This window comes from Hypanus sabinus, chromosome 2, assembly GCF_030144855.1.
Source record: "Hypanus sabinus isolate sHypSab1 chromosome 2, sHypSab1.hap1, whole genome shotgun sequence".
Lineage (NCBI taxonomy): Eukaryota > Metazoa > Chordata > Chondrichthyes > Myliobatiformes > Dasyatidae > Hypanus > Hypanus sabinus.
Genome location: NC_082707.1, coordinates 185150614 through 185173489, shown reverse-complemented (window position 1 = coordinate 185173489; position 22876 = coordinate 185150614). Strand labels below are relative to the sequence as shown.

The 22876-nt window shown below is 43.1% G+C and overlaps 1 protein-coding gene across 8 annotated transcripts in view; it reads right to left on the bottom strand.

Annotated features, from left to right (window-relative positions):
- The window catches only part of efcab11 (EF-hand calcium binding domain 11), a 140956-nt gene that overhangs the window by 89908 nt on the left and 28172 nt on the right, over nucleotides 1-22876 (bottom strand). For 3 of the 8 annotated variants that reach the window (XM_059961319.1, XM_059961318.1, XM_059961278.1), the window contains one exon: nucleotides 8371-10680. The exons of 3 other annotated variants lie outside the window; for them this stretch is intronic. In XM_059961319.1, coding sequence (XP_059817302.1) covers nucleotides 10599-10680 — 82 coding nt within the window. In that variant the 3' untranslated portion in view covers nucleotides 8371-10598. Of the gene's footprint in view, nucleotides 1-1718; nucleotides 3568-8370; nucleotides 10726-22876 lie in introns of those variants that run through there. 2 more of the 8 variants (XM_059961298.1, XM_059961307.1) reach the window with 2 other exon arrangements.

Sequence of the window (22876 nt, the reverse complement as noted above, 5' to 3'; positions counted from 1 at the left end):
AGGGGCGGGTAGTTTTGAGGAAGTAGAGAGGCTACAGAAGGACTTCAGTTCAGTTCTGTTTCAGTTTATTGTCACTTAGAAACCACAAATGCAATGCAGTTAAAAAATGAGACAATGTTCTGCAGAATGATATCACAAAAGCATTAGACAAAACAGACTACACTAGAAAATCCACATAATGTTTAGTAATCCACAAATCCAGAGTCCGGAGAGGCTGCTGCATATTAATATTGTGCTACCATCTTAGCGTGTTCCCCAGAAAGGAGCTCCAAATCCACCAGACAAAACAAGACTACCCAGGCACACCAAGTCAAGAGACCAACTCTACCACCCAACAAACCAAAAACTAAAGCTACAAGACCTACATAGAACCACATAGTTACATATAGTTATAGTTAAGATATAGTTACAACAGTGCAGACAATATTTGGACAGATTAGGAGAATGGGCAAGGAAGGGGCAGATGGAATACAGTGTTGGAAAGTGTATGGTCATGCACTTTGGTCAAAGAAATGAAAGGGTTGACTATTTTCTAAATGGAGAGAAAATACAAAAAACTGAGATAAGGGGACTTGGGAGTCCATGTGAAAGATTCCCCGAAGGTTCATTTGCAGGTTGAGTCTGTGGTGAGGAAGACATATGCAATGTTAGCATTCAATTCAAGAGGATTAGTATATAAAAGCAAGAATGTAATGTTGAAACTTTAAAGGACTGGCGAGACCTCACTTGGAGTATTGTGTTTTGGGCTCCTTATCTTAGAAAGGACCTGCTGAAACTGGAGAGAGTACAAAGGAGGTTCACGAAAATGATTCCAGGATTGATTGGCTTGTCATATGAATAGCTTCTGATGGCTCCAGGCCTATATTCACTGGAACTCAGAAGAAAGAGGGGTGACTTCATTGAAACCTATTAAATGGTGAAATGCCCTGATAGAGTGGTTGTGGAGAGGAATGTTTCATATGGTGGGAAAGTCTAAGATCAGAGGACACAGCCTCAGAATAGAGGGGTGTCCTATTAGGACGGAGATGAGGAAGAATTTCTTTAGCCAGAAGTTTAAGAATCTGTGGAGTTCTATGCCACAGGCAGCAGTGGAGGTCAAGTCTTTATGTATGTTTAAGACATAGGTTGATATATTTTTGATTGGTCAGGGCATGAAGGTATATGGGGAGAAGGCAGGAGATTGGGGCTGAGAGGAAAACTGGATCAGCCTTGATAAAATGGCAGAGCAGACTCGATGGACCAAATGGCCCAATTCTGCTCATATATTTCAGGTTCTTAAAAGCCAAGGCACATTCAACCTTTCAATATGTCACTCATGAATTATGAAACACTACTGCTGATTGTACGAAGCCTTGATTTCTAAAGTGCCTTTCATTCTCCAGGGTTCCCCAAGTATTTTAGTAATGGAATCTTCTGCCATATTCCTACTCGCAAGAGCAATTCTTTTCTGGCAAGTCTATTTAAGATGTTGCCAAGAGATATGAACTATTATTGTTGAAATGCTTCTCTTTTAAACCAAGCAGTTGAGTAAACTTAAGACACCAAGTGTATTCCACAGTTGATGAAATCCATTCTCGTCTATTGTGCAGACTCAGAGAAAATTAGTTACCATATAATGCAAAGTGGCTTTTTCTGTTAAACAAAAGTTTGATAAATTTGAGGTCTTAACAGTTTGAAATGTAGTATTCTAAAAGCATCATATAAAGGATCGGCGACGACTCATTCCAAAGCTCCTCAGTGATCATTTATTCACATGAGATCAATAAAGAATTGTCTTCATGAAACAGGAGCCGAAAGATAAATAAACAGAGTGGCCACCAACAATAATCTGTCAGACAATGAGTTGAAGGCAAAATACAAGAAATAACTTAGTTTTTAGGTCAGCTTCAACGGCACAAGCAGGAAAGTAAAGCTATGCTGAAAAACAGCAGATGTACAGAGTAGCAAAAGCACCACCCAAACTACATTGAAAAAGATTTAACATATATTTTTTAAAAAGCTTTACTTGCCATACGTACATCGAAAAATACAGTGAAATGCACTTGTGTCATTGCTTTAATGAATGTGGTGGAAACCAGAGCAGAGTGGCAGGAACTGAACTCCATTCAGTGATCACTGGCACAGTAGAGCAATTGTGCCAACTGCTGTGCCAATGTGCCACACACACAAAATGCTGGAGGAACTCAGCAGGCCGGGCTGTACTATGGAAAAGAGTACACAGTCGACATTTTGGGCCGAGACCCTTCAAGAGGATTGGAAAAAAGATGAGAAGCTAAAAGCAAGAAGTTGGGGTGGAGCACCTGAGGGAGGTGATGGGCAGGTAAGGAGATAAGATGAGAGAGGGAAAATCAAATGGGAAATGGTGGGGGGTATATAGTAGATGGTTCCACAGTGGAAGTGTCGCCTTACCTGGAAGGACTGTTTGGTGCCCTGAATGGTAGTGAGGGAGGAGGTGTTGGGACAGGCATGGCATTTGTTCTGCTAAACAGAAAGGGTTATTATAAAGAGGGTGCAGAGGAGATTTACCAGGATACTGCCTGGATTACAGAGCATGTCTTATGAAGATAGGTTGAATGAGCTATGGGTTTTCTCTTTGGAATGAAGGAAGATGAGAAGATACTTGATAGAGGTGTACGAGATGATACGAGGCATAGATGGGGTGGATAACCAAAAAACATTTTTCTCTGGGCAGACACAAGGAAATCTGCAGATGCTGGAAATTCAAACAACACACACAAAATGCTGGTGAAACACAGCAGGCCAGGCAGCATCTATTAGAAGAAGCACTGTTGACGTTTCGGGCCGAGACCCTTCGTCAGGACTAACTGAAAGGAAAGATAGTAAGAGATTTGAAAGTTGGGGGGGGAGGGGGAAAATGTGTGTGTTGTTTCCCTGGGCAGAAATGGTTAATACTAGGGGGCATAATTTTAAGGTGATATGAGGAAAATACAGGGGAATATCAGAGGTGTTTTTTTTTCAGAGAGTGGTGGGTGCACAGAATATCCTGCCTGGAATGGTGGTAGAGCAGATACATTAGGAACATTTAAGTTACTCTTAAATGAATGATTAAAAAAATGGAGGACTGTAGGGTTAGTGTTAGACTGATCATAGAGTTGGTGTACTATGTTCTAAGACAGTGTAGCTACTGAGCCCCTTATAAGATTTCTGTTCAATTATCTGCACTAGTTTGCTCCATATTCAAGATCTCATGGTCCAAGCATTATTTGATCAGATTAAACAGATTCCTACAAAAGGACATTGTAGGAATAATCAGTTCTCAGATTACCATGTACATGCCAAGCCTGTGGCAAGTGGAAGCTCATTACTATTGAATCTGAAGCGATAAAATGGATTCTGAGTGAAATTTGCTGGGGAAGAAATTATTCTGTTTTATTTGCTTTAATGTAACCCTGACCGAATTTCAAATGTAAATTGATAATCGTTTTCTGCAGTTCAAAGAGAGATTTGCACCAGTTTCTTCCTCATACACATTTATTAAAAGCTGAGGTTTCACTTGTCTCACCAATTCTTCTGGATTAGCCTCCAGGGTTTTTAAGTTTGGAGTCCCTGCATGAGTAAAATGAAGATCAGCTCTATTTGTCACAAGTCCATCAAAACACACAGTGAAATGTGTTTGTATCAATAACCAACACAGTCCAAGGATTGTGTCTCAGGCATCTTGCAAGTATCACCATGCTTCCAGCACTAACACAGCATACCCAAAACTTACCTACCCTAACCCATAAGTGTTTTTGGAATGTAGAAGGAAACCAGAGCATCTGGAGGAAACTTGCATGGTACAAGCTCCTTACACACAGCGATGAAATTGAAACTGGGTTGCAGGCGCTGTAATAGCAATGCTCAAGCTGCTACGTGCCCGTGTATCTACTAATAGTGATAGTAAATCTGATTTCTGAGTTAATATTGGTAGCTGATGATTAGTGTGGACATAGCACATCACTAAAGACCAAGGAGATTCTGCAGATGCTGAAAACCAAGATCGACATGGACAAATTAGCAGGTTAGGCAGCATCTACAGAAAGGAAGAAATAGCTGACTTTTCTGGACAAGACACTTTGACTAGAAAGAACAGGGAAGAAAGCGAGAATGTGGATCATCTCCCTATGCTCCCCACCACTGTCTGTGTAAAGATGGCAGGAGATTGGGAAATAAATAGTCAGAGTCATAGAACACAACACAGAAACTGGCCCTTCCCCATCGTGCCAAACTATTAATCTGTCTAGTTCCATTGACTTACACCCTTCGTCGCCCTTCATACCCCTCCCATTATTGTATCTATCCAAATTTCTTTAAAATACTGAAATTGAACCCACATCCACCACTTCCACTGGCAGTCCACTCCACACTCTCACCACCATCTAAGTGAAGAAATTCCCCCTTCATGTTCCTCTTAAACATTTCACCTTTCACCCTTAACCCATGTCCTCTGGTTCCAGTGGGAAAAGCCTGCTTGCATTTACCCTATCTAAACCCCTCATCATTCTATACCTCTATCAAATCTCTCTTCATTCTCCCACGCTCTAGAGAATAAAGTCCTAACCTGTTCAACCTTTCCCTATAATTCAGGTCGTCATGTCCTGACAACATCTTTGTAAATATCCTCCTCTCTCTTTCAGTTTTACTGACAGCCTTCTTGTAGGTTGGTGATCAAAACTACACACAATACTCCAAATTAGGCACCACAAACATCTTATACATTTTCAACATAACATCCCTATTCCTGTACTCAATCCTTCGACTTATGAAGGCCAATTTTCTTCACGACCCTATGTATCTGTGACACCACTAACAAGAAATCATGGATCCGCATTCTCAGATCCCTCTGTCCTACTGCACTCTTCAGTACCCAGCCGCTCATGTAAGTCCAGCAGAGGTTCATCCTCTCACAAGTGCAACACCTCACATAATCCGGGCCCACATCCCATCAGAATCGACTTGAATTGGGAAGTGCATCGGGGAGGGGAGGACTAACAGGTCTAGGAGTGAGAGCTGTACAGACAACTGTACAGCTTTCACATCCTGCACTGAATGAAGGGGAATCAGAACCATAAAAAAAAGCTACTAAATAGATAAAGCACCAAGTGCCAGATAATTATAAGGCCATTAATGAAGGCTATTTCAGCTCTTTCAGGATCTTGACATTTATAGATGGAGCATCACTTACAAGCCTTTATATGGGCAACGATGTCAAGGGAAGGTACTTCTCTGGATTTATTGACTCAATGTCTAAATGTGCCTGCTATTAAACCGTAGGGGGTGTTGATGGGCCTTTCAAAACACACAAAGCAATTTTAATTACCCTCTGTTATCAATGAGGAAAGCCTCAAGGAGAAAGGCCAGAAGTTGTAACTCACTAGAGGCTTTTTGCTGGGGGCAGCAACGGCTCAAAGCAGATTTGAGTATGGCAGGGAACCTGGGAAGTATCAATGGAGCAGAACGCAGTTTATTTTATGTACTTAAACAAAGCAGTTGTTTAAAACAGAATTTTCCAATGGTAGTCAGTAGCAGGGAGAATATCAGGAAGAACAGAGAAGTACAAAGAAATTCTACCCCTGGAATCCACCTCAGTCACAAGCCTCAACATGCGATTGGAAGAGCTTGCTCTTCTCTGCACCTAATGACTTTTGACACAATTGGTACCAAGCACCTTAATCCCAGAACTACAGTGGTCTCCCAGTCTCCCAACATCATCAACCAGAGTACGCCCAAAACCCAAAGTCCCAACTTGCATCAAGCTCTATATACCTATCGTCCTGGGCTTGTGCACCAATTAACTTGTCTTTTATCCTTTCACTGAGCTCAGATTTCTGTGTTCCTGTTATTTTCCCGAATGTTCTTCACCACTGGTAGCTGTGTGCTGAAGTTGCATCAGCCCCAGGTTTGAAAATTTCCTTTCCAAATTCCACATGCTCTGGTCTTCTCCCACATTCCAAAAATGCATGAATTAGGGTAAGTTAGTTGTGGGCATTCTATGTTAGTGCCAGCAACATGATGAAACTTCCAGGCTGCCCACAACATACAGAGTATTAGAACACTACAGCAGAGAAACAGGCCATTCATCCCATCTAGTCTGGTACTGAATCATTAATCTGCCTAGTCTCATCAACTTGCTCCTGTACTATAGCCCCCCCCCCAATACATCTCTCATCCATGTAACCATCCAAATTTTTCTTAAATATTACTGGAAGATCAATAAATCGATGTTCATGCCATCAGGTTGGAGGCTACGCAGAATATAAGGTATCAGTCCTCCAACCTGAGTGTCGCCTCATTGGGGCAGTACATGTATGTCATGGACTGACATGTTTGGAATGGGAAGTGAAATTAAAATGGGTGGCCACTGGGAGATCACGCTCTTTCTGGCGGACAGCACGTAGGTGCCCAGCGAAGCGGTCTCCAATCTCTGTCGGGTCTCACAGGAGACCATGCCGGAAGCACCGCACACGTATGACCCAACAGACTCACAGGTGAAGTGTATCCTCACCGGGAAGGACTGTTTGGGACCCTGAATAGTAGTCAGGGAGGAGGTGTAGGGGCAGGTGTGGCATTTGACCCGCTTGTAAGGATAAGTGCCAGGAGGGAGATCAGTGAGGGGGACGAATGGACAAGGGAGTCACATAGGGAGCAATCCTGTAGAAAGCAGAAAGCTGGGGGGAGGGAGGGAAAGATGTGCTTGCTGGTGGGATCCTGTTGGAGATGGCCGCAGTTATGGAGAATTATGTGCTGGACATGGAGGCTAGTGGGGCAGTAGATGAGGATGGAGTGAGGGCAGACATATGTGAAATGGAAGAGATATGGTTGAGGCAACATTGATGGTGGAGGAAGGGAAGCCCCTTTCTTTAAAGAAGGAGGACATCTCCTTTATTCTGGAATGAAAAGCCTCATGCTGAGATCAGATGTGGCGGTGAGATAGGAACTGAGAGAAAGGGATGGCATTTTTACAAGTAACAGGGTGGGAAGAGGTACTGTCCAGGTTAGTGTGAGAGTCCATCGGTTTATAAAAGACTTCAGTAGATAAGCTGTCTCCAGAGAAAGAGACAGAGAGATTGAGAAAGGGGAGGGAGGTATTGGAAATGGACCAGGTAAATCTGAGGGCAGGGTGAAGTTGGAGGTTGATGAAGTCGACAAGTTCAGCATGGGTGCAGGAAGCAGCACCAATACAGTCGTTGATGTAGCGTAGGAAAAGTTGGGGAGTGATACCACACCTGCCAGATCCTCTCTGATACCATCAAAATTGGTCTTTCTCCAATTTAGAATCAACATGAGAACCAGACCTATCCTTTTCCACAATTACCTTGAAACTAAGGGCATTCTGATGACTAAATGCAAAGGGTCCCCCTACACAGACTTCTGTTACCTGTCCTGTCTCATTCTCTAATAGGATATCTTGTATCGCACTCTCTCTAGTTGGGTCCTAAATACTGATTAAGGAAACTTTCTGAGTACATTTGACAAACTCTTTCCCATTCAGGCTTTTTACAGAATGGGAGTCCCAATCAATATGTGGAAAATTTAAATCATCTACTTAAAATTAAAAACAACCTTATGTTTCCTGCAACAGTCTGTGATCCCTCTACAAATTTGCTCCTCTAAATCTCATGGATTGTTGGGTGGTCTATGATATAACCCCATTAACAAGATTATACCTTTTGAATTCCTCAGTTCTACCCTTAAAGCCTCACCAGACAAGCTCTCCAGTCTGTTCTGACTGAGCACTGCAGTGTCATTTTCCCCGACTAGTAATGCCACCCCTCCCCTTTAACCCCTCCTATTCTATCACATCTAAAGTAACGGAACCCTGGAACCTTGAGCTGCCAGTCCTACCCCTCCTGCAACCAAGTTTCTCCAAAGGCTACAATGTCATAATTCCATGCCCTAAGCTCATCCACCTTTCCTATAATACTCCTAGCATTGAAATATACACAGTTTAGAACATTATTCCCTCTGTGCTCAGCATTTTGATTCCTGATTTTGCATGTAGGATTAACAACATCTTTCTCCACAACCACTCCACTGTCTGTTTTGGCACTCTGGTTTCCACCCCACCGCAACTCTAGTTTAAACCCCTACCCCCCCATGCAGCACCAGCAAGCCATCCCACAGGGGTATTAGTTCCCCCTCCAGTTCAAGTGCAAACCTTCAATTCTGTACAGGTTCCAACTTCCCTGGAAGAGAGTCCATTGATCCAAAAATCTTAAGTCCTCCCTCCTACACCAACTCCTTAGCCACATGTTAATCTGTATAATCTTCCTATTTCTAGCTTTTCTAGCATGTGGCACGGGTAGCAATCCTGAGATCACAACCTTGGAGTTCTTGTCCTTTAAGTCAGCATCTAAGTCCCTGAACTCACTTTGGAGGACCTTGTCACCCATCCTACCCATGTCATCGGTACCAGACAGGACATGCCCTCATCTCATTACTACCATCCAGGAGGAGGTACAGGAGCCCGAGGATGCGCTCTTAGCCTCTTAGGAACAGTTTCTTTACCTCTATCTCCAGATTTCTGAACACATAATCACTACCTCACTATTATGGACTACTTAGTTTTTTTGAATATTTCATATTGTAATGTATCGTCATTTTTATGTATTGCACTATAATGCTGCCGCAAAACAACATATTTCACAATTATGTCAGTGGTAATAAACCCGATTCTAATTCTGACGGCAATTAGCAAAGAACCAGAGAGAGATTTGCAATGGTTATTAACTTACAAATCTACTATTCATGGAATAAAAAAAAGTTTAAACACAAATTGAAGACATTAAAGTTTTGTAGCATTTTTCTTCTCACTTGGACATCTCAAACTGCTTTACATCCAACTTTTCCATTGAACATTGAGGACATGCTGTTGGCTTTGGAATGTGTGGTGACACTTGCAAGCTGCCCCCAGTACATCCTTACAGAGTGTGGGTTGTGTACACAAATGATGCATTTCACTGTATGTTTTGATGTCCATGTGATAAATAAATGAATCAGTATCTGGATTAATGAAGCGTGAGGGGAATACTTTAATGAGTGCTGGTAATTGGCAAATTATTGTCACGTACTGAGGTACAGTGGAAAAAAATAGCTTTTCTTGCTGTACAGATCATTTCATCACATGACAAAGTAATAGCAAAATGCAGAATATATTACTACAGGCAAAGGTAATGTACGCAGCCAAAGATCAGATCCATTGAGTACAAAACACCCCAAGCTATGAGAACCACTAAAGCCCTAGTTTGTCAATGTTTGTGACCAAGACCCTTCATCTGTATGGGCCAAAATGTCAACTATTTTTTCCCCTCCATTGATGCTGCCAGATTTGCCGAGTTCCTCCTGCATTTTATGTGTGTTGCTCAAGATTTCTGTGTCTATAGAATCTCCTGTGGTTATGAACTCCTAGTTTTGCTTGATTACAGTGAATGCCTTGCTGTGATCTGTGTATTTCAAGCTGTCTAAACTACAGCAATGAAAGACCAGCTGGGTCTTCTGGGCTTTTCTCCTTGGAATGAAGGAGGATGAGAGGTGACTTGACAGAGCTGTATAAGGCAATTAGAGGCATTGACAGAGTGGACAGCCAGTGCCTTTTTCCCAGGGCAGAAATTTATAATTTTAAGGTGATTGAAGGCATGATGTCAGAGGTAGGGTTGTTTATATACGGTGAGAGACGAGTGAATGGAACACTCTGCCGCGGTGGTGGTTAAGGCAGATACATTAGGGGCATTTAAGAGACTCTTACATGTATACATGGATGAAAGAAAAATGGAGGACAACGTGGGAGGGAAGGGTTAGATTGATCTTTGAGTCCGTTAAAAAGTTGGCACAATATCCTGGGCACTGTGCTGGTGTTCTATGGTCTAACAGTACAATAAGTTGTTAGACAGATTTGCTTGGGAAGTGCCAGTACCAGTTTATGTAACTCTAGAAAAACAAATTAAGAAGACTACTGAACAGTGCCTGCCATGCTGCAGTGTAATATTCTTTTAGATTAGATTATGAGGAGGACACTCAGTCCTTGTTCATTGTCATTTAGTAATGCATGCATTAAGAAATGATACAATGTTCCTCCAGTATGATATCACAGAAGCACAAGATAGACCAAGACTAACTGACAAAAACCACATAATTATAACGTACAGTTACAACAGCGCAAAGCAATACCGTAATTTGATAAGAGCAGACCATGGGCACGGTAAAAAAAAAAGTCTCAAAGTCCCTGATAGCCCATCATTTCACGCAGACGGCAGAAGGAAGAAAGACTCTTCCTGCCATGAACCTCCAACGCGGCAAAACTTCCTGATGCAACCTCTGGAAGCACCCGACCACAGCCAACTCTGAGTCCATCCGAAAACTTCGAGCCTCCGACCAGCCCTCCGACACCGAGCACCGAACACCATCTCTGCCGAGCGCGTTGACCCTGGCCCTGGCCACCAAGCAACAGGCAAAGCCGAGGATGGGGCCTTCCTCTCAGAGATTTTTCCGATCACACTGTAGCAGCGGCAGCGAAACAGGCATATCAGAAGTTTCACCAGATGTTCCTCCGTGCTTCTCACATCCGTCTCCATCAAATCAGGACTGTGCACGGCCCCTACTTACAGACAGCAGATATTCATACTGAAGTGGCCGCTGCGCCCTGCCGTCGCACCGCCATCTTTTCCCATAGTTGTCACACTCCTGAGAATACAGGGTCTAAATTTAGACAGAAGCTAACGTAGGTATCTGGAATCAGAGAGAAACAATGTAAAAAGAAGCACTTCAGCCCACTGAAAACATGCCACCTGTTTACACTGACTACCTTTCGTCCACTCCACCATCATTGTGCCTGGCTTCGGGAGGCTGACAATGATCATCAAGGATGACCGCCACCCAGGCCATTCTCTGTCCTACCTTCTGGGAGAAGATACAGGATGACCAGACTCAAGAACAGCTTCTTCGCCACTGCTATCTGACTTCTGAAACAATGACCTCTTTCACACCCTCTTGCTGGTGATGCTGTTACATTCTCAGATTCTTCATCCTATCCTTCTCGGTTATTCCATTATTTGCACATTAGCATTTCTTTTTCTTCTACTTCAGATTGCACTACAATCTTTGCACCTTTCTGCTGCTTTGAACTCATTGTATTTATTATCATCAATGCATTGAAACAGGGCTCCCTGCCCACTATGTTGCGCCGATCTTTTAATCCTACTCGAAGATCAATCTAACCCTTCCCTCCCATATAGCCCTCCATTTTCTATCATCCATGTGCCTCTCTAAGAGCCTCCAATATATTTGCCTCTACCACCGGGCTGGCAGTGTGATCCACGCACCTACCACACTGTGTAAACAAAACCCTGCCTCTGTCACAGGAGGAACACGTACACTCCACTAGGTGGTAGAGCTGGTCAGCATCAAACCCAGCTCACTGGAGCAGTGGCTCCCACCCTGTTGCACCATGCACAACCTTGTTGCCTTCAATCTTTTCTCCCAAATGGATGTAAAAAGTCTCACTGCTTTGCAGAGGTGAGGGCTTATCCCCAGAATTTTAGATTTTCATCCCTTCAATCAGGTGTTCACATGGTTTTTTTATGCCATGGATCCCTACCATTAACTGAAGGGTCCATGGACCCCAGGTTGGGAACCCGTACCTGACAGCAACAGTTCAACTTCTCTCACTCCTCTTCTCTTCATTTGCCCAGCACCCTCTGGTTCACACCTCTTTCCTCTTCTCCTCTGGTTCACTGTCCTCTCCTATCAGATTCCTACTTCAGCCCTTTACCTCTTCCACCCATCACCTCCCACCTTAGCTTATCCACACTCCCTCACTTTCCTCTTCACCTGGTCGTACATATCACCTATAAGAGAAAATCTGCAGATGCTGAAAATCCGAGCAACACACACAAAATGCTGGAGGAACTCAGCAGGCCAGGCAGCATCTATGGAAAAGAGTACAGTCGACGTCTCAGGCCGAGACCCTCCAACAGGACGCTGGGTGAGGAGGTCTTTGTTTGCGAGAGCTGGGAGAATACAGGAGGAAAGATGGTGGAGGATGCTGTCCCTGTTGCACAAGGAGCTTTGTGCAGATGAATGGCTTAGAGGAGGAAGGACCAGTACTCCTGTGGGAGAGCTTGTTTTCTTAAGATAGATTTTGAGCGACCTTCGGAAGGTGGTGTGTGCTTTCATGCAGACCGTGGGTTTAGCGTGTGATTTACAGACCAGTTCAAGATTTGAGCTCCACCATGTACATGTGACTGTTTAGGTATAACGGGCCCTTTTTGTTTTTGTTCTTTCTTTCCATTAATAACTCTTTGCTTAAATTAACAATCTTAAACATATTTCTGATTAATTTAATGCAGTGTACAATCTGTGATTTCTTGCCGACAGATGATTGCTGGCGGTAGTAAATCACACAGCATTCACACAAGCCAGGGTTTGAGTGGGCAAAACATCGCAACCACAGGTATCTGGTGGGACCAAAGTCATAAACCCTAAACGTATGAAACCTGAGAAAGGTGGGTTTCTCACCGCAGAGTCCAGTGGCTGTTAGCGACAGGCTGATGAACCGCATTTCCAGAGACGCCCAGTGAAAGGGGGGTTTCATATACAACTCTGAAATTCGTCATTTCTCCAGGTAGCCATGAAACCAATAAAAGAAAGGCAGCACAAATATCAACCCCCAAATCCTTTCTCTCGCACAAAAATCGAACGAAACGAATCAGGCACATTGACCCCCCTCCCCCCCCACCAACACACAAATAAAAAGATCAGGAAAAAAGAAAGAATATAAAATTATAAGACTGAAAAATGAGGTCTATAGTCCAAAGTCCAAATTTGGACAATCCTCTCCAGGTCTGGATGCAGCAGCAGGCTCTCCCTGATCAAAAAGGCAGTCAGCCGGTGCCCATCCTCTGCACTTGCTTTGATGTTTCAATCTCCCTCGTCGCTTTAGTCGGTGAACAATGGAAGCTTTAATGGAGCCAAACATCAGCTTCGCCCCATCCCGCAGCCTTTGTGCCATGAGCTTTGCTCAAGTTGCCTCTGCCCTCTGCAATCTCGGAGACTGCTGTGCGCTGAAGCAGCCAAACGATCTCCAAACAGCAAAACATGGGCTCCAACACTTCCAGGATCACATTCCAGATGAGAAACAAATGTAAAAGGCTTAAAAGAAGTGGAAAAAAAATGGTTTCATGATCTATCCAGAAGACGGTGATCAAAGGAGTGTGTGCACACTTCTAAAGTACTTCATTGGCAGCACAGCACTTGGAGATAAAACTCTTGAAAGGAATTGAGTAAATGCAAATCTCTCATCTTGAGCAGGATTGCCCAGCTGTTGAAGGTGATCTCCGGCTGAGGTGCAAAGCATCTTGCATTGAGTAACATTGTTCAGAAACAGGCCATTTAGGATTACAGACCCATCCCATTGTTGACACAATTCACTGCTTCTCCTACTCTTCCCTGAATCTTGCTGGCTCTTTTATAGTTTCAGCTTCTAAATGTTTTTCTGTTTACATTATTGAGTAATGATTCCATTATCTTGCCTTCCGGTGATCTTACATTAATTGATCCATACATCCCTGGAAGTGTTCCATCACGACACCATCACTTCTTCATCAGCTCCTGGTGACTGTGAGTTGTTTTTCTGACTCTCAGCACATTCAACTCTGTCCATGTAATCACATTGCCAACTACAGTGCGGTTGGCATCATTCTGCAAAAAGTTATTGTAGTGATGCAGAACCAAACTGAGAAGTGGCAGATGGAGTTCAGTCCAGAAAACTGTGAAGTAATTCACTTTGGAAGGTCAAACTTGAAGGGACAGTACAGGGTTAATGGTAGGATTCTTAACATTGTGGAGGGACAGAGGGATCTTGAGGTCCATGTCCATAGATCCCACACAAGTTGATAGGGTTGTTAAGAAAATGTTTGGTGCGTTGGCTTTCATTAGTCGAGGGATTGAGTTCAAGAGCCACAAGGTAATGTTGCAGCTCTACAGAAACCCTGTTAGACCACACTTTGCATACTTGTCACACTAATATAAGGATAAGGAAGCTTTTGAGAGGGTGTGTGAGAGAGTTACCAGGATGCCAGCTGGATTAGAGAGAATATATTATGTGGAATGGTTGAGCAAACTAGGGCTTAGGTTCACACAAGTAGATTAAAAGGTCTGCACAAGATCGTGGGTCGAAGGGCTTGTACTTTGCTGTAGTATTCTATGTTCATCTGTGTCAGATACAGAAATCCCATTCCAGATACAGAAAACTATATTGTCACTCACACACAATGCAGTGTGCTACCCTGTTGGCAGTGGGGCAAGGTGTTTTTATTTTGCACAGTGGAGGTATCTCTAATGCACTGGCAGGGGTGGTAGTGGAAGCGGGCAAAATTGTGGGGTTCAGAGGCTTGTGGACAGACATAGTAATATGCAGAAAATGAAGGACGTGGGTCATGTGTGAGCAGAGGGATTGACATAATCTGGTATTTTGTTTGAACAGGGAACATAAAAGCACAGTCAGGCCTCCTGCCTACGATGTTGTGCTGATTTTTTAACCTACTCTTAAGATCTAACCCTTTCTTCCTACATAGCCATCCATTTTTCTATCATCCATTTGCTTATCTAAGAGCTTCTTAAATGTCCCTAATGTATCTAGCTCTACCACTGACAGTCTGTTCCAAATACCAACCACTCTGTGTGAAAAGCCTACCTCTGACATTTGCCCAACACTTTCCTCCATTCACCTTAACATGATGCCCCCCTGTATTAGACATTTCCCTTCAGAGAATACATGTAAACATTTTATACATAGAAGATGCTACCCATGCCACATGCTGGTGACACAGAAATAGGAAGATAATATAGTTTAACACTTAGTTAAGGCAGTCATGTTCCCCTTAGACATGTCACCATTCACCCTTAACTCATGACCTCTAGTTCTCGTCTCACTCAACCTTAGTGGAGAAAGTCTGCTTGTACTTACCCTATCCAGACCCTTTATAATTTTGAATACCTAGATCAAATCTTGCCTTATTATCTTACACTCCAGGGAATAAAGGCCTAACCTATTCAGCCTTTCCCTATAAATCAGGTCCTCAAGTCCCAGAAACACCTTGTTGCTTCACAATACACATACAGTATATATCAGCCGGACGTGGCACTTGGTGGAGACCCTTAACAAGGAGCACAGGAGGTGCGTCTGCTTGGGTTACCCGGAGAAACTGGCAGCAGCAGAACAGTGCATTTGCAATGGTCATATGATTGACTTCGACAGCACAAAACTACTGTGCCGTGCCAATAGCTTTTGGGACTGCCTGGTGAAGGAAGCCATTGAAATAAAACTAGAGAAAAAGAATTTTAACAAAGATGAAGGTCTCACTCTAAGTAAGAACTGGAATTCAATTGTAAGCAAGGTGGGACAGCGGAAACCTGATTGGATGAGGACTAACCGATCAGGAGGGACAGATGATGGGGATATATATACCATCGGATTAGATATGCCCAGGCTTCATTCCTAGGCAGAGTTTGTCATCGAAACATCATTTAAAGCTGATACCTGTAGACTGTTTATTTGACAGTATATCTTACTGTAATTTATAGTCTATTTTGTGTATTGCACTGCACTGCTGCCACAAAACAACAGATTTCACATATATGCCAGTCTTGTGACTAAAACACCTGACTCTAATTTAGTTCTGGAGTTGATGCATCCAAAGTGCTGAGTATGGGTAGCGGTTAGGCAGTTGCTGACATTGAATGACTCTAAAGGACTGCAAGCACCAGCACTGCCAGACTAACAGCCAGCGCTGTGTACATCTGGTTGCATGGCAACAGGCAACAGAAAGATAAATCCATTGTACTTGGAGCCCCAGACGCATATTCATAAATCGGATGCGCTGATAGATGAGCAGGTTCTCCTGCACCAACTCTCCAAGGAGGCACTTACAGCGCAGGATAGTAACTCTTAACAGATATGCAATGCAAAACCGAGATACAGTAAAGATTTTGGTGCAGCTACTGTAACAAAAGGACTGAGATTTACATGTCACAGGCTCATGCAAGAGAACCATGTACATCTGGGTTGTTTATCCAGACTGCAGGGTTAGTGCTCTCTCATTTATCAATTGCCAACCTGCTCCGCTTTCACTGCGGTATAATTCCAGGACACAGCGCCTCACCAGAGCTTGCGTGCAGCCCTTAAAATTCTTCAAAAGGAAAGCCACTCTTCTCGATTTTAATCTGCCTCAAGTGTGCCCTTGCTCACAAGAACAGCAATGTCTTCAAAGAGAAGGGTCATAACCAGCAATAAATCCTCAGGGGGAACGCCACTTCAATCTCATTAAAAGCCTTTAATACCCGTTTGAACACTTCTGCTCAGCAGCAGATTGCAACAAGAGTTTTAGCCATATTCTCACCACAGAAATTGTACAGAATGGGAAACTCCTATTTACTCAAGGCCAGACAAAAGGGCAGCATTTTTATTTAAATCTAAAGATTTTAAAGAGATCAGATTCTTCAAAAGGGCCAGTATTCAAATAATTTGAAGCATTTTGAGATCTCTGTTGCCAACAGGTAGGAACTGGATTTTGCAGGTCATACGGAGGGTTGTGACATCAATTACTGCTTCCTGATTGCCTCTCCCTAAAGATCAGCCAAAGAAGTCTGAATAATATCTTCTGTTATAATTATTGACTGAAAAAACATCATTGTAATAATGCTACCATCAAATCAAAAGGAAGGACAAGTCTTTCACAACTACAGGTTAGTCTAATGCAGGCTACAAGCTCATGTAGTTGCTGTTCTAAAGTTGGAAAAGTGGCAGCTAATCTATACCATAAACAGCAAAAAATAGTGGACTGATGACATGCTTTAGGACAATTAAGACCAGGGCATCAGACAGAAACATGGTCCGATTCTTCTTTGACATTGTATTCTGGTATCCCTTATCCTTTGAAAGAATGTGAAGGATGGCTCCTACTGTGGACTGGTTGCAAACACAAAAAGCTGGAGGACTGCAGTGCGTCAGACATTATTTTTGGAGGAGAATGGACAGATGACATTTTAGTTCATTCCAGATGACCCAATTCCCCACTAGATAATGTTGCAGCTGGTTGGACCACATTCGGAACATTGTGTTCAGTTCTGGGCACCTCATTATAGGAAAGATGTAAAAACTTAGAGGGTTCAGGATGAGATTCACTAGGATGCTGCCTGGGTTGGCCAGCATGCCTTATGAGGATGGTTTGAGCGAGCTAGGGCTTTTCTCTTTGGGGAGGAGGATGAGTAGTGACTTGATAGAGATGTACAAGGTAATGAAGCATAGATCGAGTGGACAGCCAGCAACTTTGTCTCAGGGTGGAAACAGCTAAGACAAGGGATATAATTTCAAGGTGCTGAAAGAAATTATAGAGGGGATGTCAGAGATTCATAAAGTGGTGGGTGTGTAGAATGGGCTGCCAGGGTTGGTGTTAGAGGCAGATATACTAGAGATATTGAAGAGGCTCTGAGATAGACACATGGATGATAAAGAAATGGAGTTCTAAGTGAGAGAGAAGGGTTAAATTGATTGTGAAGTAGGTTAAAAGATCAGCACAACAAGGGCCTGCATTGTGCTGCAGTCTAAAATGTTGACTGTCCATTTCACTCCATAAATGCCGTCTGACCTGTTGGATGTCTCCAGCTGATTGCTTGCTCCAGATTCCAGCTTCTCCCTCATCTCTGATTATCAGATAAAACAAAGCCCTTTGTGTTTTTCCTTCCCCTCCCTCACTATCTGCCCATCAGCCACACATTCCTCCCACCAGTTCCCCTCCCATTCCATGCACAATCATCCGACCTTCAGCCCTTGATGATATATGTCTCCTCCCAGCTACTTATATCACCTTTCTGCTTCTGTATCCACCTGTAAGCTGCTAGCTTTTGCTCACCTCTTCATTTTTATACTGACTATCTTCCCCCTTCCAGACTAAATGAGGGGTCTCAACCCAAAACATCTGTAAGTGTTGGTATGGGGTTTGTTGGTTATCCCTGTGACTGTGAGCGCTTACTTTGGGATGCTCCAGTTTCTTCCCACATTCTACAGACATACGGATTAGGGTTAGTAAGTTGTGGGCAGACTATGTTGGAAGCGTGATGACACCTGCAGGCAGTCCAGTACAAAACCTCACAGATTTGATATGACAGAAATGACCCATTTTATTGCATGCTTTGATGTACATGTGATAAATAGAGTTAATCTTTATTTTGTCCCTCCATGGATGTTGCCTAACCTGCTGAGCACCTAGCTCCTTTTGTGCTGGTCTAGATTCCACCATCTGCAGTCTCTTGCCTCGTCTTTGATTGCATTCTTTGTATCAGTAGCGAGTGAGAGAGAGCCACCAATGCCGGATGGGAGCCATTTGAAAAGAAGGCCGCTCGTCGGGAGTGAGTTTCATTTGAGCCAATAAAAAGAAAGGATATGTAACTGAAGCAACCATTCTCGGTGTGGGCTAATGTTAGCATAGGGAGCTTTGGCGAGTTCAGGTGGAGGGTCTTAGTAAGCTTCCAGTAAGTATACTGCATTGTTTAGGGAATAATGACAAGAAAAAAAGTTTGTACATGCTCGAACAACAAGTGCTGGAAGAGCACTTCTGGGTTTTCGCGATTCGCGGTTGGTTGAATTCGCGGATGCGGAACTCGTGGATAAGGAGGGCCGACTATATGTTGTTTGTGTGAGGTGTGGGAACTTTGGGAGACCACACATCTGTACAAAATGCATCGAACTGCGTTCCTTAGAGACCATGTTAAGGAACTGGAGCTGCAGCTCGATGACCCTCAGCTCATACGGCAGAATGAGGAGGTGATAGATAGGAGCTACAGGGTTGACTCCTACTTAACCCCTAAGTTGCAGGAGTCAGGAGAAGGAAAAGGAATAGGCAGCTAGTGCAGGGTATCCTTGAGGCCATTCCCCTCAATAATAGATAGCACTCTGAATAATGGTGGGGAGGGCATCCCACCAGGTGAAGCTCCAGTGACTGAGTCTGACTCTGTGGCTCAGAAGGGGACAGGGGAGAAAAGGAATGCAGTAATGATAGGGGATTCCACAGTAAGAGGAGCAGACAGGAGATTCTGTGGATGTAAAAGAGACACCCAGAAGGTATTTTGCCTCCCAGGTTCTAGAGTTCAAGATGTCTCAGATTAGGTCCACAGCATTGTCAAGGGGAGGGTGAGCAGACAGAGGTTGTAGTACATAATGGTATCAACAAAATAGGCAGGAAATGGGAGGAGGTGCTGATGAGAAACTATGGGGAGTTGGGTAGAAAGCTGAAAAGCAGGACTTCCAGGGTAATAAACTTGTGACTGCCGCTTGTGCCACGTGCCTTTGACTGTAAGAATAGGATGATTTGGCAGACAAATGTGTGGCTGAGGAATTGGTATTGGGGGCAGGTTTTCATATTTCTGGATCATTGGGATCTCTTCTGAGCAAGGTACGACCTGTACAAAAAAAGACAGGTTACACCTGAACCCAAAAGGGACCAATATCCTTGTGGGAAGGTTTGCTAGAGCTGTTGGGGAGGGTTTAAACTCATTTGGTAGGGGAAATGGAACTGGAATGATAGGGCTGAGGATGGGGCAGTTGGTATACAAGTACAACTGATGTATTATGTAGTGAGATTGAGGATGAATAGGCAGATGATAGGGAAAAATTGCAATCAGTGAGATGGCTGAGGTGCAAATGGAACCAAAATTGAAAAGAGTTATGAATACAGGATTAAAGGTGTTACATTTGAATGCATACAGTACACGGAATAAGGTAAATGATCTTGTAGTTCATTTAGAAATTGGCAGGTAAAATGTGGGCGTTTCTGAATCATGGCTTAAAGATCATAGGTGGGAGCTTAACATCCAAGGATACACAATGTATCAAAAGGGCATGCAGGTAGGCAGAGGGGGTGGTGTGGCTCTGTTGGTAAAATATGAAATCAAATCCTTAGAAAGTGGTGACAGTGCATTGGAAGATGTACAAAACTTGGGGGAAGCATTAAGAAACTGTAAGGGTAAAAAGACCCTGTTGAGTGTTATATACAGGCCTCTGAATAATAGCCAGATCACAGGATATACGTTACAATGGAAGATAAAAAAGGCGTGTAAAAAGTGCAATGCTACAATAGTCATAGGGGATTTCAATTTGCAGGTAGATAGGGAAAATCAGGCTGGATTGCAAGAGAGAGAATATGTAGAATGCTAAGAAGATGGCTTTTTAGAGCAGCTTGTGGTTGAACCCACCGGGGAAAAGCAATTCTGGATTGGGTGCTGTGTAATTAAACCAGATTTGATTGGGGAGCTTAAGGTAAAGGAACTGTTAGGAGTCAGTGATCATAATATGATAGAATTCACCCTGTAGCTTGAGAAGATAAAGTCAGATGAACTACTATTAAGTGGAGTAACGGGAATTCAGAGGCACAAGAGAATAGTTGGTCAAAGTTGTACAACTGCAGTAGAACCTCCCTGCTCCTGTACTCAAATCCTCTTGCTATGAATGCCAACATACCATTCGCCTTTTTCACCCCCTGCTGTACCTGCATGCCCACCTTCAATGACTGGTGTACAATGACACCCAGGTCTTGTTGCACCTCCCCCTTTCCATTCAGATAATAATGTTTTCCTGTTCTTGCCACCAAAGTGGATAACCTCACATTTATCCACATTAAATTGCATCTGCCATGAATTTGCCCACTCACCTAACCTATCCAAGTGACCCTGCATCCTCTTAGCAACCTCCTCACAACTTACACTGCTACCCAGCTTCGTGTCATCAGCAAACTTGGAGATGCTGCATTTAATTCCCTCATCTAAATCATTAATATATATTGTAAACAACATGATAAAATAGGACAAAGTCAGCATGAGCTCATGATCATTACTTCAGTATTTTCCCTCCCTTTTTGCACTACTTATTCTTTTTTTCATATTTTCTTATTTTTTATAGTTTTTATTATGTATTGCCATGTACTGCTACCACAAAACAACGTATTTCACAAGCTATTCCTTGTGATATTAAGCCTAATTCTGATTCTCCATTTAGAATACTTCTTCATTTTTCAGAAGGTATCTATCCTGTGCCTTCCAATTTGCGCCCAGAAACTCCAGCCATTTCTGTACTGTCATTGTCTCTGTTAGTGTCCCCTTCCAGTCAACTTTGACCACCTCCGGCGAAAGGTCAGCTACTTTGAGAAATCTTATTCTTCAGGATCCTCGGAAAAGGCATTTATTGGGCTGGGATCTACGTCAGCAGTTTCGTCTTTTCTTCAAGGCTCAGCTCATCGCTGGTTCGGATCATTGCTGGTTCTCTCAATTATTTCATAAATCACTTGGATTTTTTAAACTACCACTTTAAGACTGTGCCTGAATAAGCTCTGTTAAGAATTCTCTCTAACTTCGACTGTTTGATAACTATAGATGCAAAACACTGTTAACTTCCGTTTAAGTTAGTTGTTTGTTTACTTTTCGATGGTTTTGAATAGAGGTTAACAAATTTTCGTTGTTTACATAAAAACCTGACTCAATTTCATATCTATCGCTGCTGGTTGTGTAAAAGCATAAATTTTGAGAAGATTAGAGTATAAAAGCAAGGATGTAATACTGAGGCTATATAAGATATTGGTTAGACCTCATTTAGAGTATGAACAGCAGTTTTGTGCCCTTGATCTATGAAAAGATGTGCTGGCACTGGAGGTGGACCTGAGGAGGTTCATGAGAGTGATTCTGAGAATGAAAGGGTTAATGTATGAGGAGTGTTTGATGACTCTGGGCCTGTACTCTCTGCCATTCAGAAGAATGAGGAGGGATCTCCCAGATAGAGTGGATGTGGAGAGGATGCTTCCTATAGTGGATGAGTCTAGGACCAGGGGCCATGGTCTCAGGATAGAGGAATGTCCATTTAGAACAGAGATTAGGAGGAATTTCTTCAGCCAGAGGGTGGTAAATTGCGGAATTCATTGCCACAGACAGCCGTAGAAGCCAAGTCATTGAGAATATTTAAAGCAGAGATTGATAGGTTCTTGATTAGTCAGTGCGTTAAAGGTTACAGGGAGAAAGCAGGACAATGGGGTTGACAGGGATAATAAATCAGCCACGACGAAATGGTGGAGCAGATTCGATGGGCTGAATGGCCAAATTCTGCATCTATGCCTTATGGTGTATGAGTTGTGGTTTGCAGTCTTTTTGCTTTCCCTTCACTGCAGCTCAACCTATGTGTTTGTAATGCTATTGCAGGTTTTTCCAGCACTATCCAGGACATGCCCTGAAGACACACACAGAACATTTTAAAAATAGCTTCCTTCACTACGCAATCAGATTTCCAAACTGTCCATGAACACTTTCTGAATTGACTTTATTACTTACATCCTTCATATACATGAGGAGTAAAAATTTTTATGTTACCTCTTCGTCTAAATGGGCAATTTATAGTCATTTATAATAAATACTCTGTACAACAGGACAGTCAATGTAACATTGAAATACAGTTGCGTCAGCATGACTTAATCAGTCTGATGGCCTGGGTGAAGAAGCTGTCCCAGAGCCTATTGGTCCTGGCTTTTATGCTGTGGTACTGTTTCCCAGATGGTAGCAGCTGGAACAGTTCGTGGTTGGGGTGACTTGGGTCCCCAATGATTCTTCGGGCCCTTTTTACACACCTGTCTTTGTAAATGTCCTGAATCATGGGAAGTTCACAACTTCAGATGTGCTGGGCTGTCTGCACCACTCTATGCAGAGTCCTGTGATTGAGGGAAGTACAGTTCCCATACCAGGCAGTGATGCAGCCAGTCATGATGCTCTCAATTGTGCCCCTGTAGAAAGTTCTTAGGATTTGGGGGCCCATACCAAATCTCTTCAACCGTCTGAGATGAAAGAGGCA